At 43.6% G+C, this 18,191-nt stretch overlaps 1 protein-coding gene across 1 annotated transcript; it reads right to left on the bottom strand.

Annotated features, from left to right (window-relative positions):
* Nucleotides 1–8,381: 8,381 nt before the first annotated feature.
* On the bottom strand, nt 8,382–16,183 carry LOC110942581. The gene is made up of 8 exons (XM_035979925.1): nt 15,484–16,183; nt 15,247–15,402; nt 14,983–15,114; nt 14,656–14,904; nt 13,486–14,585; nt 13,113–13,403; nt 12,648–13,038; nt 8,382–8,734 (listed from the first exon to the last, which is right to left on the bottom strand). The coding sequence occupies exons 1-8, from the start codon at nt 16,181–16,183 to the stop codon at nt 8,382–8,384; spliced, it is 3,372 nt and encodes a 1,123-aa protein (XP_035835818.1).
* Between the last annotated feature and the right edge of the window lie 2,008 nt (nt 16,184–18,191).

Below are 18,191 nucleotides of genomic sequence, written 5' to 3'. Positions count from 1 at the left end.
AGGACTATGCCGGAGATCCCAAGTTTATATCGTGGATCAGGAATCGGCACCATTCTAGTGTTTGAAAAGTTTGTTTGAAAGATTTTGAATAGTGTTTCAATTTTACAGGTAAAAGGACTACGCCGGAGCTTCCAGATTGGTAATTGAGAAGCAGGAATCGGCATCTTTCTGAATAATCTTTCAAGTGGTAAAGAGGTTTTTGTAGATGTCTCATCCCTACAGAAAAACCTACAAGTGGTATTCTTTGGTTTTACTTACAAGTGGTATTTGTTGGTTATACTTTGAAGAGATTATGTTTACAAGTGATACAGAGGTTTCTGAACTGCAAATAGTAAATCAGGGACATTAAGTTGTACTTGATTTACTATACATATGAGATTGATAAACAAGATGATGAACCATATCCCCATGCTTCACAAGTGGTAAACTTAAAAGTGGTAAAAACAAACTCATTTTCCGAAAAAATCATTTCGATTAAAACAAACTTAAGTGTTTTGAGATCTAAATGAGAAAATGGTTTGTTGATAGGGGGAGTTCAGATTGTTTATGCCGAGTGAATGGCGATTTGATGTGATTCGATGTCAGTTGTCAAGTTTCTGTACAGTTTGTTTTTACTTTTTATTTTTCAAGTGGGTCAAGAGTCTAGAAGTTTTCAAATTTCCTTTGAAATGTGTTTGCATTTTAGGGGGAGTAGGGAAATTTCAGAAAATCCAAAAACATTTGAAAATTTGAAAAAGACAAAAACATGATAAAATCAAAAATGAGTTTTGTTGTGAAAAGAGGAAATGATAGTACATCAGTAGGCTGTCACAACATGCTAAAGAATTGGAAAGATAAAATGTGATAAACAATCTTACTGCGGATATGTCAGTAGGTTTTTACACGTTTAGTAAATTGTGACGAGATATAAACATAAAATTCAAACTTGCTTGTTCTGTGGGTTAACACAAACTTGAATATATAGGTAACCCCTGAAATCTTGTTTGAAAGGTCCCTTATTCTGAGATACTAGGTCTTTATGCTCAGTGATATCTGGGGTATTATCCCGGGACTTTTGCTGTATGGAAGTACTGACCTAGTCCCCGGATAATGCTTTCCGCAAAAAGCTTGAAACATAGCTTCACCCTCAGCATGCTGATGAAACAATAAAATTGATAGTCGCTGCTGTTGAAATAAAAAGATCCTCTAAAGGGGACACACCAAAAGTCGAAGCCGTCATCTCTCTGCGTATACGAAGTATCGACCTGAGCTCTCACGGCCCTCGCATCTAACCCCTAAACAGATATCAACTGTAGTATATTCACCTGTAAAACTGAATATTGGGATCTGGATACAGGAGTATATTCAAGTAGTGGGACACACGAATAAGTTAGTATCTAAGACATTAATATCGTATCTCGGATCAATTGAACTTTGTGTGAAAATTTCAGTGGACCGATATACTGACAATCTAGGTAAATTATTTAGAACTGAAAATGTAATACAGCTTAACGGTGTTATGACATTTCTCATAAACTGATATGATCCTCTTACACGAACTCACAAAAATATGTTTGTAAATATTTCATTTTCTTCATTTTCTTTCCAAAGTAGTGTTAGTTTCTTTCATTCAGAAAATTCAAAAAGATTTTCGACAACTGATGTTGGAAAGCTGATTATCAAAATTCCGAGTGCTAAACATGATGACATTGTTGTGAGGGGGAGTGCTTCTAATTGTCAAAATATAGTTTTTAAATCAACAAGTGGTTCATCATATGTGAATGATCTGAGAGGGAGTGTCTGAGGAAGAGTTGTAGTTGATGCACATGTTTATGAAAGAGAGTTAGTGTTGGTGTATGCAAATTGTTAAAATTAGAAAATTTATTTCCGGGTTAAGAATGTGCAGGAATTGCCAGGTTTCGATCTTGGATCTAAAGACAGAATGCCAGGTTACGATACCTGAGGACTATGATTGTAGAAAGCCAAGTTTCGATCCTGGAAATTGAAGTCTCTATAGTTTGAGCCAGGTTTCGGATTCAGTGGACATAGCTAAAGCCAGGCATCAAGCTTGAACCTGTGAAGGCCAGACAACGATCCTGAAGATGTTGCTGAAGAACAAAGGAATACCAGCAAATCGAGATGGGGAGTCTGAAGACAGAGAGAGAGAAAAGCCCAGAGACATATCAAGACTGAAGATGTGAAGACATGACATTGTCAAAGACTCGACACTGCGACTCGTCAACATATGAGGGGGAGTCTGTTAGTGCACTACATCTGTCGACTTCGTCTTGTATCGAGTCTTAGTTTTAGATTGTTAGATCAGGACATGTTTTATGAGAAAATAGGATAGCATATAGGTTTAATCTGGTAGGTCCGCTTATGTGTCACTAGGATGTCCGCTTATGTGTCAGGTCCGCTTATGTGTCACTAGGAGGTCCGCTTATATGTCAGGTCCGCTTATGTGGACATGTACCTTGGAGAGAACCTCAACACCTATAAATAGGTGCACATAAGCGAACCATAAAGGGAGATCACCTTGTATTCCACGCCGAAGTGCTGCCGGTGTGAAGAACGAGCTGTAAACATTGTCAGATCAATAAAATCAGTAGATTAAGTGAATTGCAAGCTGTCTCTACCTCCATTTCTTGTTATTCCGCACCTGAAACGAAGTTGAACACCTCTGAACGACTCATTCGGGTCAGATCACGATCCTACAAAACGCCAGGTAGTTATTGAATCTAACTACACGCCCAAAAAATCTTAGACGCCAAAAATGAAGCAGTATTGTGACATATGCATTGGAAAAAAAAAGGAAGATAAAAAGACATAAAAGCCCCTCCGCCCTGATTATATCGTGCGCCACGTGTTCGACCAGGATCCGTTCTCACACTTTAGGCGTTTTCTCCTGATCCCGTTTACATACATATACATACATATATATATATATATATATATAGGGTCGGGTTCATTTCAGAACTCTAAATAATTGCAGAACTTTCAGAACTCCTAATAAACAATCATTTTATATATATATTTTTTTATTTAGAATCTTTTTATCATCTATTATATATATTTTAATGATTACATACATGTGAAAAGTAGTTTACATATGTTTAATAGTCAAATTATATATATATATATGTGTAATAACTAGTTACATATATGTAAAAAAAAACTAGTTTACATATGTGTAATTATAAAATTACATATAAAAATGATAAAATTACTCTTAACATGTATGTAATTATAAAAATACACATAATAAATGATAAAATTATCCTAAACATAGAAATATATAAATAAAAAGATTGTTTATTAGGAGTTCTGCGAGTTCTGTAAATATTTATGGTTCTGAAATAATCCTTGCCCTATACATATATATATATATATATATATATATATATACATATATGGGTAAGATCAAATAAAAAGTTTATTTTGCCTAAGTAGGATGAGAAAGAATCTTAACCATTTATTTTTCAAATCAATGGTTAAGATGAAAGTGTAGGAGAAAGTAGGAGTGCAAGGGTATCTTGGGAAAATCATATTAATGGATTTTCTCTTTCCACATGCAAGGCAGATCGCATATTCCACCCCCATTTTTTAAACGTTCATAACTTTTTTATACGACATTATTTTTTCATAAAAATTTCACCATAAAATCGAGCGTCTTTTTATCTTTAATTTAAGTACCATATTGTTATATAAAATATGAAGACTAAAAAAACCCACTAGAATGTGTTGTATTTCTCTGTGGTATAAAATTTTGTGCTAGAGTTTTGTACTATATTTTTGTGCTAAATTTTTTGTGCTGAATTTTTTTGTCTTAATTTTTTTTTTCTAAATTTTTTGTGCTGGATTTTTTTGTACTACATTTTTTTGCTAAATTTTTTCGTGCTAAATTTTTTGTACTACATTTTTTTGTTGAATTTTTTCGTGCTATATTTTTTGTACTAGATTTTTTGTGCTATATTTTTTGTACACATTTTTGTGATATATTTTTTTATACTAGATTTTTTGTGATAGATTTTTTTGTTATATTTTTAAAAAACAAAAGGGGTGGCACATGTCATTTTCACTCTTATTTATAAGAACCAAAATGCCCTTTTATTCTTACTTATTAGGAGTGCCACATTTCATCATCACGATCCTTCTTAAGCTATTTAGGTAAAATCCACTTTTTAGTGGATCCTTCCCATATATATATGCAAGTACCAATTTCAGAAATCAAATGGGGTGTGGTCCATTGGCAAAGGCAAATCCTTTAAACATATGGGTTTGAGAGGGGGAAGTCTTGAGTCTAAATCCCACAAACGACGGAGATTAAAAGAAAATTTATGTTAAAAAAAAAAGTTCCTTGAAGAACAAGTCCACATAACTTTATGCTTAGAACTACTGATATAGGTTTGAAACCTCATTAATCATCCATGCATCAATGGAGGTTTGGGGAGCTAATGGTTTTTTTCTTTTCCACCATTTTGACTACCAGGTCAAAATAATCACCCCTTTTAATTTAAATTTTCATATTCACATGTTTAGTCACTCAGTTTCTAATATTCAACTTTGAGAGTGGAATTTAATCACAATATTCAACATGACAACTCTAGTCTTCTCATTCATTAATAAATCAAGCTTTGGTAAAAACTCTTATTTGTTTTGAACATTCAACTTTGAGAGTGGAATTTAATCACAATATTCAACATGACAACTCTAGTCCTCTCATTCATTAATAAATCAAGCTTTGGTAAAAACTCTTATTTGTTTTGAACATTTAACGATTTAAGCCCATCTAATTTTGAAACTAACCACATCGGAATTATAATAACGATTAACTCGTCTAGAGTACAATGTAATCTTGTATTTTTATTATCGAAATAAAAACTATCGCATCTTATAAATCCATGTATGTCGTGAACCAATAGGACATTTAATTTTGGTATATTGGTTCGGTTTGTCCCACCTTGGTCAAATATGACGTGGCGACACGTCACATGTTTATTGACGTTTGGGATGTTACATAATGACAATTGGGTGAATGTTTTATTTTCTCAACCTCACTTTTATATTCAGGAACGCACAACGAAACATGTTCTGGCTCAAGGAAGGTATGAACATGGCTTATATGTCCTCAATAATAATCCCACAGCTATTGTGGCCACATCCAAATCTAAATTTAAAGCATCTTATGAACTTTGACACTATTGGTTAGGCCATGTGGCTTTTGAATCTATTTTACTTTTAAATAAGTTGGGACATTTGTCACTTACTTCAATTTTACCGAAACCTAATATGTGTTCTTCATGTCAAATAGCAAAAACTCATCCGTTACCATTTGAGTTGAATGAAAAACGACCTCTAAAACTGTACAAAATAAAATAATAACTCTAAAAATCAACCATAGGTAATTCAGTTTTACCATTAACAATGAAAAACTTTCACAATGGAATTGATGAATTCTTTGGGAATGAAAAGGCCCTTTATAGCCATTTTTTTCATTCAAAGTTGATTTCTCATCCGATATGTGATGAACAAACAAACTTTACATGATATTTGAGGATTTGAAAAGTTTTAAAGGCTTTAGAAATTTGTAACTTCTGTATTAATACTTTTAATTACATAAACTCTTAAATTTATGTAAATTCACTTTTTTTGTCCGTATGTGCATTATAACATAGTGAAGGGGTATGGTCCCAAAAAGTCGCGCAAACCTCATAACAGGTTGCACGTGAGACCATACTCCTTAGCATAACAACTTGATAATAACAGCCTCGCGCAGCTTACGTCACATTATGACTTAGCCCCGCGCGAGGAAGAGCACATAATAAACTCAGATAGCAACACTTAGTATAAAGACAATGGTATAAGTGAGCACACTAACCCCGCGCGGGTTAGTTGCCACCAAACAAAATCCTCTCCATAGGAAGACGCGCTGTTACCTACAGAGGTACACAGGGTACAAGTGGCAGTAAAAAGAGCCAATGAGCGTCCAGCAGGCTCTGTTCAATCGTGCGCCACGATCTTCTGACGATAAGTACACAAGGACGCCTACATGGCACCAATCAAGAGACGGGGACAACTGTCCCACGATCTCCACTTGTCTGCTGATGACAGAAGGGACAACAAGGCCGACAACAATGACACGTGGCTCCAATCAAGGTGCGCCAGCACCGACGAGCATCTAGAAGCCACTAAGCAGTCGAGGCCAGCGAGGCAAAGAGCATATTCGTTGTTGTCCGTTTCTGGCCCAAGGCCCATCAGCCCACAACCTCTTACACCTCTCCGGCTATAAATAGAGACCTTCATTCCTCAGGTTATTCATTCTATTCTCTTGGCTCTCACTCTTTACTACTTAATTACTCTCAAAGCAATCGCTTATTCTCACGCCGGAGCCCGGTTAAGAGGGAAACCCCCACATTCCCCTCTTAACGAGTAACGGTGTTCTGTTTTGCAGGTTGAGTAACCAGTCGGAGCTCAAATACCTAAAAGAAGATTAACCTCTATGAAAGGAACATAAACCCACCTAATTAATACCTTAATTAGATCACTGTTTCTTCATTGGCGCCCACCGATTTTTTCTATAAACACCCTCATCTTCTTTATTTGAGCCTTTGACATCTTTTCATCCTTCGACTATGACTGGTCAAGGAATCTTTCCAGAGTTCGGCTTCGGAGCCAACTCCAACACGGCCTTGGGTGAAGGAGTCCAAAACCTCCAAGCCCAAATCGAAGAGATAGGTGAAGTTGAGATCACCAACACGGGGGGTCAGCGCGGGAGCGTTACCCGTATCACACAAATGGCTACCCCAGGTAACAACGGCGAAGGACCGTCCAACCCGGTGCCACCTCAAAATGTATCTGCATTACTTGGCTTACCAGAGGGCGAAACCCCAGCCTCGTGGTATGCCAAGAACATCGCCACTATCAATGCAGCATACCAATCGCTCATCGCGCAGCAAGCAGTGTTGACGGCAGAACCGTCCTTGGTCACTCCTCCTAGCCAGGGGGTGCGCCAAATGCCACCACCAGCCAATCTTCAAGGCAGAACCAACAGGCCTCCCCCTACAAGACGTGTAAGCGTACAAGACACGCGCGATACAAGAGGGGAAACGGATAGTCACTATGAATATCCGTCGAACCTTCAACGAGGCCCTGTTCACAGCCGGCTCACGCCGCGCAACATGAACAATGAATGGGAAGAAACCGACCCATATGATCCTACATGGGAAGGTGATGAAGAGTCGTCAGTCTTCAATCGTTTACCAAAAAACCACGAGTACTATAAGCCAAGACAACACATTGGCTATACAGAAGAGGCTGAAAGAGATTTCCGCCTGGCTTACAGGCCAGCGGAAGCTGCGGAACACTCCAAGTTTATCCCGAAAATTGCACTCGCACCACTCTCACGAGAGAAGCTACCCCCAACCGTTGGGAAATTCAATGGGTTGACTGACCCAGACGACCACGTCAGAACATTCACGAGTGTGGGCTGCATGGGAGGTTGGAACATGCCCATGTGGTGCCACCTGTTCATTCAAACGCTGACCGGAGCGGCTCGCGCCTGGTTTGACAGCCTTCCGCCCGGAAAAATTAAGTCATGGACAGACTTCAAGACACAATTCTTAAGCTATTTTAGCCAACAACGTCGCTATCAGCGTGATACGGCGGAAGTAGAAGACATATGGCGAAGGGATGGTGAAGGTCTGGAGGACTTCATCACGCGTTTCAACAAAGAATGTTTAGAGATTGGCGGCGTCAGTGAGCAACTCATGCGCTGCCACTTCAAGAAGGCTATACGCTGTGATAGCCTCATTAGAACCATCACAGGCAAAGATGGGATGCCAAAAGAGTGGGATAAACTGATGGAAGCAGCAAAGATCGTCGCGCAAACCGAGGAATCCCTTGCTGGTGGAAAGGGTTATTACTCCGAAGATCGATTTTCAAGAGCAAACGAGAGGCCGCGCGACAACAACAACAACAAGCGCAACAAGTACAAGAGTCATGACTGGAAGTCTGAGAGACCCAGAGGCCGCGACGACAGGCCACGTTACAGAGAAGATGCGCGAGATACGATTGACCGAATCGGTTACAAGAAAGCAGTCAGAGACGACAACCGCGACAAACACTGGACTCCGCTCACAAAAACTCCAAAAGAGGTGTTGATGACGGAGAATGTCGATTTCAAGGCGCCAAGGCCGATGACAAACAAGAAAGGGCAAGACCCTAACTTATACTGCGATTTTCACAAAGATTCGGGGCATTTGACCGATGACTGCTACAGTTTGCGCCAGGAAATCGAAAGAGCGCTCAAAAGCGGCAAGCTAAGCCATTTAGTGAAGAATGTGCGCAAGGACACCCGTCAACTCCAGCGTCATGATGAAGGCAGCCACAAAAAGGTGAGACGACTAGAGACTCACATGGTCAACGGACCAAGATACACCGCGAGAGAAAAAGGCAAACGGCCCTACGAGCCTTCTTGGCAAGAACAGCAAGTCATATTCCCAGTAGTGCGCGGCGGTCCTCGCGCTACACGACCCGTCGTCATTACTGGCATAATTGGTCACTATGAAACTGAATACATCTTCATCGACCCAGGAAGCACAGCCGACATCATCTACGAACAATGTTTCAACCAACTCGATGAAGAAGACAAAGCGAGACTCGAGCCAGTCGATTATCCTTTGTCCGGCTTTTGCAATGAAATGGTCTTCCCTCTCGGGCAAATCAGTTTCCCTGTCACGCTCTCTGACGGGAAACACTCAAGAACAACAAATGTGAACTTTATGGTAATGCCAGTGAAATCAAGGCATGATGTGCTTCTTGGAAGGGAAACACAAGGCGAACTAAACATGGTGACTTCAACACCTCATTCTGCCATAGGGTTTCCTACCAAGACAGGCGTCGCAATCATATACGCCAAGAAAGAAGTGATGTCAACTGAAGAGATGCGCCCGACAAAAGCGGCGAAGGTCTCTACGACCGAGCCAGAAAAATGGGTCTTAAACCGCAAGTACCCTGAGCAGACAGTGACAATTGGCCACGCCATTTCGTCAGACATCAGAAAACATTTGAAGCAACTGCTGTTCCGCAACATGGATATATTTGCCTGGACGCCGGCAGACATGACCGGTGTCCCGCGCAACATCACCGAGCATTGCTTAAACACTTACCCATCTGTCGAGCCAAAGGTCCAAAGAAGGCGCAGCCTAGGGGCAGACAAGACAAAGGCAATGAACGAGCAAGTATGCGAGCTGCTTAAAGCCGGGATCTTGCGGGAAGTAAGATATCAGAGTTGGGTGGCGAACCCTGTGATGGTCGAGAAATCAAATGGCGGATGGCGCATGTGCGTAGATTACACTGATCTCAACAAGGCGTGCCCAAAGGATTGCTATTCCTTGCCTGAGATCGATAAAAAAATCGATTCCCTCGCGCCATACCGATGGAAGTGCTTTCTGGATTGCTATAAAGGATACCATCAAGTGCAGATGAAGCTAGAAGATGAAGACAAGACAGCCTTCAGGACTGATCTTGGAATATTCTGCTACACCAAAATGCCTTTTGGTTTAAAGAACGCAGGCGCGACCTATCAACGCTTGATGGACAAAACCTTCGCAGGTGACATCGGAAAGCACATTGAGGTTTATATCGATGATCTAGTGGTGAAAAGTCCCGAGGAGGACCAAATGATAAAAGACATCGAAAAAACGTTCAACTCATTGCGCAGCGTAAATATGAAGCTAAACCCAGCCAAGTGTTCCTTTGGCATGGAAGAAGGGAAGTTTCTGGGCTTCATCGTCACAAACGGCGGTTTCAAGGTGAATCCAGAGAAGGTACAAGCTATAGAACGAATGCCATCACCAAGAAACATCAAGGAAATGCAACGACTAGCCGGCCGGCTGGCCGCGCTAAATCGTTTTCTCTCCAATCACGCCGCAAAGTCGTATCCCTTCATTAGCACGTTGCGCAATTGCGTAAAGAAGCAAGAATTCAAATGGACCCCGGAAGCCGAAACAGCTTTTCAACAAATGAAAGCGTGTCTGATCGAACTCCCTACGCTGACGGCACCGTTTGAAAAAGAGCCCCTTGTGCTGTACTTGTCCTCCTCGGATAAGGCAGTAGGGTCAGTATTGTTGGTAGACAGGAACGGCGTGCAAACCCCGATCTATTACGTCAGCAGGGTACTCACAGACCCAGAAACAAGATATTCCACAATGGAAAAGCTGGTTCTTGCGCTACTACACGCCTCCCGAAGATTGCGCCAATACTTCACAGGCCATGTGATAACTGTGCTTACCAACTTCCACATTGGCACTATACTTCAGAAGCCTGAGACATCAGGCAGGTTGGCAAAGTGGGCCATTGAACTGGGCGGCCATAACATCTTGTATAGGCCGCGCCCAGCCATTAAGGGGCAGGTCCTCGCCGACTTCATCACAGAAGTGCCGGCCGATAAAATCAAGGAGTGCGAGATGATAGAGACTCCCAAGGGAAACACAACAGAGGAGATCTGGATGCTTTACACTGACGGGGCATCAAATGAAGATGGCGCGGGAGCAGGTTTACGTCTAGTGAGCCCAGAAAAGCACGAGTTTACTTACGCCATTAAGCTCGACTTCAAAAACACCAACAATGAAGCTGAGTATGAGGCTTTTCTGGCAGGCTTACGCCTCGCCATCAAGATGGGAGCAAAAAACTTGCGCGCACATGTGGATTCACTCCTGATAGCCAGTCAAGTAAATGGCATATACGACGCGAAGGGTGAAGTCATGGCTTTATATCTGGAACAAGCGAAAGAATTGCTCCAACAATTCAAAACCCACGAAGTCATACATATCAATCGCTCAGAAAACAAGCCCGCAGATGCCCTGAGCAAGCTCGCCTCGACCTCCTTTCAACATCTAGCCAAGGATGTAAGGATAGAGGTACTCAAGAACCCATCGGTTTTACTGCGCCAAGTTAACGTAATCGAAACAGGGCAGACATCATGGATGACCCCTATCATCCAATACTTGCGAGAGGGGGTGCTTCCTGAGAACAAAGCGGAAGCAAGAAAGATCCAAAACAAAGCCCTACAGTACGAAATGAACAACGGTATCTTGTACCGAAAATCCTTCTTGGGACCACTACTGCGCTGTGTGGACCCCCAGGACGCGAATTATTTGATAAGGGAAATCCACGAAGGGATTTGCGGCATCCACTCCGGACCAAGGATGGTCGTCGCGAAGATCATGAGCGCCGGTTACTACTGGCCGGGTATGCATGTTGACGCAATGAAGGAGATCCGCAAGTGTGACTCTTGCCAGAGGCACGCTCCAAAAACGTTGCGGCCTAAAAATGATCTTATCCCCGTGTCCACCGCATGGCCCTTTCAGCAATGGGGAATTGACATGGTAGGACCCTTCCCGGATGCCCCCGGCGCCGTAAAGTTCATCATAGTAGCTGTCGACTACTTCACGAAGTGGGTAGAAGCCAAAGCCCTTGCATCCACCACAGCCATGATTGTGCGCAAGTTCATATGGGAGCACATCATATGCAGATTCGGCCTCCCGCTCAAGATCGTGACAGACAACGGCACCAACTTCGCGTCAGACGATCTTAAGAACTGGATGAAGGAGATGAACATTGAACACACTTTCACCTCCGTTGCGCACCCACAAGGCAACGGACAAGTGGAAAGTGTGAACAAATGCATCGTCGAAGGGATAAAGGCCAGATTAGGAACAAGGCGGCGCGGATGGGTCGATGAGCTCCCAAGCATTTTATGGGCTCATCGGACCATGCCAAAGACAAGTACCGGCGAGACCCCTTTCAGCCTAGTCTATGGCTCAGAGGCGGTAATCCCGGCAGAGATTGGCTTGCCCTCGCCGCGAATGACCACAGTCAACACGGTTGACAATGAAGCAGAAAGGCGTCTAGACTTAGACTTGTTAGAAGAACGGCGCGAAATCGCAAGAATCAGAGAGGCCAAATACAAAACCCAGCTGGAAAGGTACTACAACACAAGGGTTCGCATTTGTACCTTCAATCCAGGGGAGTACGTCTTTCGCGACAACGAAGCGTCAAATGCGGAACGCCCGGGGAAATTGGCACCTAAATGGGAAGGCCCATATCTGATTCATGAGGTCCTAGGCAAAGGGGCCTACAAATTGCGCACCTTAGATGGCCACATCTTACCAAGAACTTGGAATGCGCAACAATTGCGCAAATGCTATATGTAACCTTTTCGGCCTTGCGCCATTTTTCAATTTCGCCACGCCGGCTACGAGCCATTGGCAAATATGTATGAAGGCCTAAGAGCCAACTTCTGATTTGAATGAAAACATACGACATGTTCTATTACATTGTTTTTTCGTTACAAATGCATGTTAAACTTCTGATTAGCGCGAAAACACTCCAGCATTTTGAGATGGTTCAAAACCACCTCCAAGGTCCTCCGCAAACAAAGCGCGAGGCCGGGTGGCCACCTTATACTTAGATAACGCTTCCATTTATTCGAGCTAATTTAACCTAAGTTTTTACAGCAATGCAATAATTGCAACAGAAAAAACGAAGGCATTTCATTGTCATTAAAACTGCGCAAAAGCGCATCACTTACAATCAAGTCAGAAACAAAGGCACAAACGCCTATCAACAAACTAACAACCTACTCTATTTGTTTTCTTTCTCCTCACCATCATCATCTTCGTTCCCTTCACCATCGTCGCCATCGTCATCACCTCCGCCATCATCACCAGCTGCTTCCTCATCAGATGATTCAACAGTAATCGGTGGATCAAGGATCGCCTTGAGGCGCTGACACCAATCATCCTTTTTTAAGGCACTAACAACCAAGTCCATGATGGGCAAGGAGAGGTTGTCATATGAGTTCTCAGCACTGGCCAGCGCAGCATCAGCTTGTTCCGTCACTGAGCAGTGACTTGTATCGAATTCTTGTCCCAGCATTCGCTCAACGTGATCAGCACACTCCAGATAACCTCCTCGATGACCAACTGCACGCGCCGCATCCGTAAGAGCAGCAACAGCGCGATCTAGCTCGCCGGCGTTCAGGATGGAGTTGGCAACCTTCATCAAAAGAGGAGCATTAAGAATAAACTCTTCAACATGTTAAAGAAAAAGGTAAGGCAAAAGGGACTTACCAGCACTATTCCCCGAGTGCGCATCCATTCTGCTTCAGAAACAAGCGTGTCCACAATGCCTTGGGCCTCAGAATAATTTGTCTGAGCCACGTTAAGCGCCGCAGTGCTGACAGCACGCGCCTCCTCAGCATCGGTGGCCTTGACCTTCTCAGCCTCAAGGTCAATCTCCAAAGACTCGCATCTGTCGATTTGCTCATTCAAGCGACGCTTGAGTTCCGCTATCTCAACGTCCTTGGCATGGAGATCCTTGTCCTTGTTAGACAATTGCACCTTGGCTTCAGTCAGCTCAACCTAAAAATTGACAAACACCTTGAGAATTGACTTAGAGAAATCTCGTAAACAAAAAGGAAGAGCGGGAATCAGTAGAACTAACCTCCATCTGCTGCTTGGCAGTTTTTTCACCCTGCGCTTCCTCCACCTTTGAGGTCAAGTCCGCAACTGTAGCCTCAAGACCAACGATCTTCTGGCGTAGAGCATAAGTACGCTCGTTGTCTTGAGCGCATATACGCTTGAACTCGGCCTTCTCCTTGGCCAGTTGCTCTTCCACATTATGAAGTTTCTTTTGCAGGCCCTCGCGACCCCACTCTTCAGCTTTCCTATCAGCCTCAAACTTGGCTTTCTCCTCATCAAATATGGCCTTAGCCTTCTCAAATTCACCAACACGTTTTAGCACACGTTCTCGGTAAGCCTCCCAATCGGCGCGCTCTCTGACCATTGTTCGCCATTCACGAACTATCTGATGGTTAGCAGATCGAGCGTTGGCCTCGGCAAGAATGTAAGTGCGGTACAACATTTCATGCGGCTTCGCCTTTTGACGGTTAACTTCGCCAGGAGTGAATTGGTTTAAGTACCAATCGCGAGAAGGACCAAATTCAACAAATGTATCCTTCTGCCTTAAGCTCCAAGGGGCTTGATGAGGAGCATCACCACGTTCCTCTTCAGTATAAGTTTTATAATATATGTCCCCGACGGTATCCTTCGCACCTATCACATTGGGGTTATAGCCCCCAGCTCCTCCAGAGCTTGCACCACTAGACACATAGCGCCCTAACCCCTTAGAGGTAACAATCGGCGCAGCAGGGGGAGGTTTTGGGACACCAGACTGCCCTTGAACAGAAGACTGATCGGCAGCTCTTTCTTTCCTCGCCTCTTCCGCCTTCCTCTGCCTATCCGCCTCCTCCCTCAGCTTTCTCTCCTCTTCCGTTTTCCTCTTCCTCTCCGCTTCCAGCTTTCTCTCCTCCTCCTCCTTCCTCTTTTTCTCTTCCTCTTCTTTGCGCTTTCGCTCTTCAGCCTTCTTCTGCGCAGCAATCCTACTCTCTTCTTTCTTCCGATCCTCTTCTGCCTTTCGCTGCGCTTCAGCAGTTTTCGCAGCATCACGCGCAGCAGAATCGGAAGGTTCAGTGGCAACCTTAGGTTTTTTCGTGCTGGGTTCAACAAACTTAACCCCCTTTTCAGGGGTTTTCTTCTTGATCTCTACAAGAATAAAGCAAACGCACTTGAGCAAAAAGAGGTTAAATTATAAAGAAGGGAGATAAGAGCATACCAGGAGAAAACTGGTATAACGAGCGCAACTTGCTCTTCTTCCCAACAACGGGAATAACAACTGAAACAGGCGCAGAGGCCATACCAGTTGTCGCCTCGCTTCTACCCCTCTTTCTTCCAATCAACGGGGCAGTCTCTTCTTCCTCTTCTTCTTCATCCTCAGGTTGAGATGGAGTTGCGTCAGCATCCGGGTTACGAGAACCCGCGCTCCCAGAGCCCTTTGACCCACCAGCGCCAGTCTTTCCCATAGCTGCATATGATAAACCTTCATAAGAGTCACTGATTATCATGTAATCGTCTAAGTCACGTTGCCGGAGGCGAAGCGTACCTTTGACAGCAGCAGTAGTTGCGCGACTGGCGCCAAGACCCTTGCTGGTCACTTCAACATCCGCCTTCTTTTTCTTCTTCGAAGGTTTCTTCTTCTTCTCCTCTGGGTCAACCCCCAGATCGCGCAACACACCTGCAAAGATTTTAGGCAACGAACTTAACTCGCCATTCGAAGACCCTACTGACTCCTCGCTGGAAAGATAGAAAGTCTCTTTCCCAGCAGAAGTAAAAGAGCGCAATGGACGAGGTTTAGGATATTGCGCACCTTCAGTTGCATCCGGCGGCGAGGCGAAGGCGTCAGCAGGAGGAAACATGAAGTTCCCTTTTATCTGGTCATACCAGCCTTCCTCATCATCGCGCAGAGGGCGAACGCCCATGGAGCCACCAAAGGCTGGGAAGGCAGCCTGATAGAGTTGCGTCTCTACACAACAAAAACAAAGTATAAGAAACCAGTTAAGTGAATGTACTCGGAAACAAAACAAAAAGGGGGAAAGTATCTAACCTTGATCCCCGATCTTCAAGACCGGGAGTTCCCTGCTACTAGGTGACCACTGGTCACTCATCTTGGCAGCAACCAGAACATTCTCCCCAAATACCCGGTTAGGGGTTGCGGTAAGCTGCTGATACCACTGAGCAGACTTCGGTATAGGAAGGTCCTCCTTTGGTATAACCTCGGTCCATTCCCTAAACGGCATAGCTATTGGCAAGACTTCCTCCCGGATGAAGAAGAACTTGGGTTTCCAGTCGTGGAAACTCTTGGGAGGATTCAACAAAATCTTCTTAGCCGTACCACGGCTAGCAAAAGAAAAGAACCCCATTGTTCTTTGCAGTTGATAGAAGACACGAAACTTATTCACCGTCGGCTCAATGCCGTGAGATTGACACAAGAACTCAAAGTGCCTCACCCTCACCATCCCAGGTGGGCTTAACTGTGAGATATGAAACTTGTAGTAGGACAATATGCTACCAAAGAAGTTAGTCGCCGGCAGCCGGAAGTTTCCTTGAAGGAAGAAGTCTTCGAACAAAGTAATGTAACCGGGTGGGGCATCAGCCGCGGTCTGACCCTGAGCAGGGTACCGGGCATCCCACTCCGGTGGAAACCTAAAACTTCGAACGATCTGTTCGAATAAACCTAAGTCCCATCTCAGGACCGGGACTGGCCCCTCCTCACTAACAGGAGCTTCTTGATGTTCTTCACTCATATTTCAAGAAAAAGCTGGAAAAAACTTGAAGAAAGTTTGAAGATTTGAAGAAAGTTTGAAGAAGATGAAGAACAATATGAAGACTCAAAGAGAAAAAGGGAGAAGAAACGAAGAGAAAGTGAATCTCTCACCTTTCTCTTCGGATATATATACCCATCGCATTTAATGCGATGGGTAACCGTGCCGCACTCGCCGCTGGGGCAACCAACGAGAGGTTGCCACGTCAAGCGGAAAAGCAGGGACGACGGTTACCACGCGCGCGTGGCACCCACTCTCCTGACATGAAGTGCAACCGCCGCAGGCGGCATGATGACATCCGTGCCAGGGGTCAACTCAAGCGTCGCTCTCAGCGACTTATCTCACCAACCTGTCAGAGGTTCAAATTTCGAAGTTTCCCGCCATAAAACGTGCAAGTAACTTCATGCAGAAGTCACAAGAGTCGCGCCAGATATACGTAAACTACTAACACCTCGCGCGATTAAAAGGACAACTTCCCCTTCTCTTATTCTTATCAAGTCCAGAGCTCCAACCACTTGCGTTGCGCATGGTGCAGCACTGGACTGGGGGGACTTGAAGGGGTATGGTCCCAAAAAGTCGCGCAAACCTCATAACAGGTTGCACGTGAGACCATACTCCTTAGCATAACAACTTGATAATAACAGCCTCGCGCAGCTTACGTCACATTATGACTTAGCCCCGCGCGAGGAAGAGCACATAATAAACTCAGATAGCAACACTTAGTATAAAGACAATGGTATAAGTGAGCACACTAACCCCGCGCGGGTTAGTTGCCACCAAACAAAATCCTCTCCATAGGAAGACGCGCTGTTACCTACAGAGGTACACAGGGTACAAGTGGCAGTAAAAAGAGCCAATGAGCGTCCAGCAGGCTCTGTTCAATCGTGCGCCACGATCTTCTGACGATAAGTACACAAGGACGCCTACATGGCACCAATCAAGAGACGGGGACAACTGTCCCACGATCTCCACTTGTCTGCTGATGACAGAAGGGACAACAAGGCCGACAACAATGACACGTGGCTCCAATCAAGGTGCGCCAGCACCGACGAGCATCTAGAAGCCACTAAGCAGTCGAGGCCAGCGAGGCAAAGAGCATATTCGTTGTTGTCCGTTTCTGGCCCAAGGCCCATCAGCCCACAACCTCTTACACCTCTCCGGCTATAAATAGAGACCTTCATTCCTCAGGTTATTCATTCTATTCTCTTGGCTCTCACTCTTTACTACTTAATTACTCTCAAAGCAATCGCTTATTCTCACGCCGGAGCCCGGTTAAGAGGGAAACCCCCACATTCCCCTCTTAACGAGTAACGGTGTTCTGTTTTGCAGGTTGAGTAACCAGTCGGAGCTCAAATACCTAAAAGAAGATTAACCTCTATGAAAGGAACATAAACCCACCTAATTAATACCTTAATTAGATCACTGTTTCTTCACATAGGATGTGTGTTTGTGTATTAATTATAAGTGTGTAAGTGTTATATCAAATACAAAGCAAATCATTTATATAAATAATGTACTTGCATATTATTACAAGTTTAGTTAAACTTAGTATATAATCTTATTTGTTAAATAATCTTAAATCAAGGATGTGTTTGAAGCTAGTTAACTAAATGAGCTCGAATACATAGTTAAAACCAAGTTCATTTATCAATTAGTTTTTTTTTTTTTAACGCCACGGTTCTTTTAGTCCATGTCGTCCGTGGGATTTAAACTCAAGACCTCTCGGCTCTCCCTCTCAAACCTAAGTGTTTGTCTTTGTCAATGACCCACCACCCCATTATCACTTAATTCAATTCGGTATTGGTAGCAAGCCGTTCAGTATCGCTTACACAATATGAACTTAGTGACAACTGACATGGTTTTTGTTTATATATACATGTTAAATATAATCAAAACTAGATTACTCTTATGTATAGCTTCATAAAGCCCTTTGATGGAGGTTATGCAACAAGTGACAAAAAAATGTAAGAGAGGGCTTTATGGGGGGGGG

Source organism: Helianthus annuus, chromosome 11 (genome assembly GCF_002127325.2).
Source record: "Helianthus annuus cultivar XRQ/B chromosome 11, HanXRQr2.0-SUNRISE, whole genome shotgun sequence".
Taxonomy (NCBI): domain Eukaryota; kingdom Viridiplantae; phylum Streptophyta; class Magnoliopsida; order Asterales; family Asteraceae; genus Helianthus; species Helianthus annuus.
Note: the sequence above shows the minus strand (reverse complement) of the source record. Positions and strands in the feature narration are given on the sequence as shown.

Excerpts from the sequence above, each read along its gene's own strand:
- LOC110942581 (XM_035979925.1), bottom strand. The coding sequence starts at position 16,183 with ATGAGTGAAGAACATCAAGAAGCTCCTGTTAGTGAGGAGGGGCCAGTC. Across the intron at positions 14,586-14,655 it reads GTTATACCAGTTTTCTCCTG|AGATCAAGAAGAAAACCCCT; the intron begins GTATGCTCTTAT and ends TTATTCTTGTAG. Across the intron at positions 13,039-13,112 it reads GCACTCGGGGAATAGTGCTG|GTTGCCAACTCCATCCTGAA; the intron begins GTAAGTCCCTTT and ends CTTTTGATGAAG.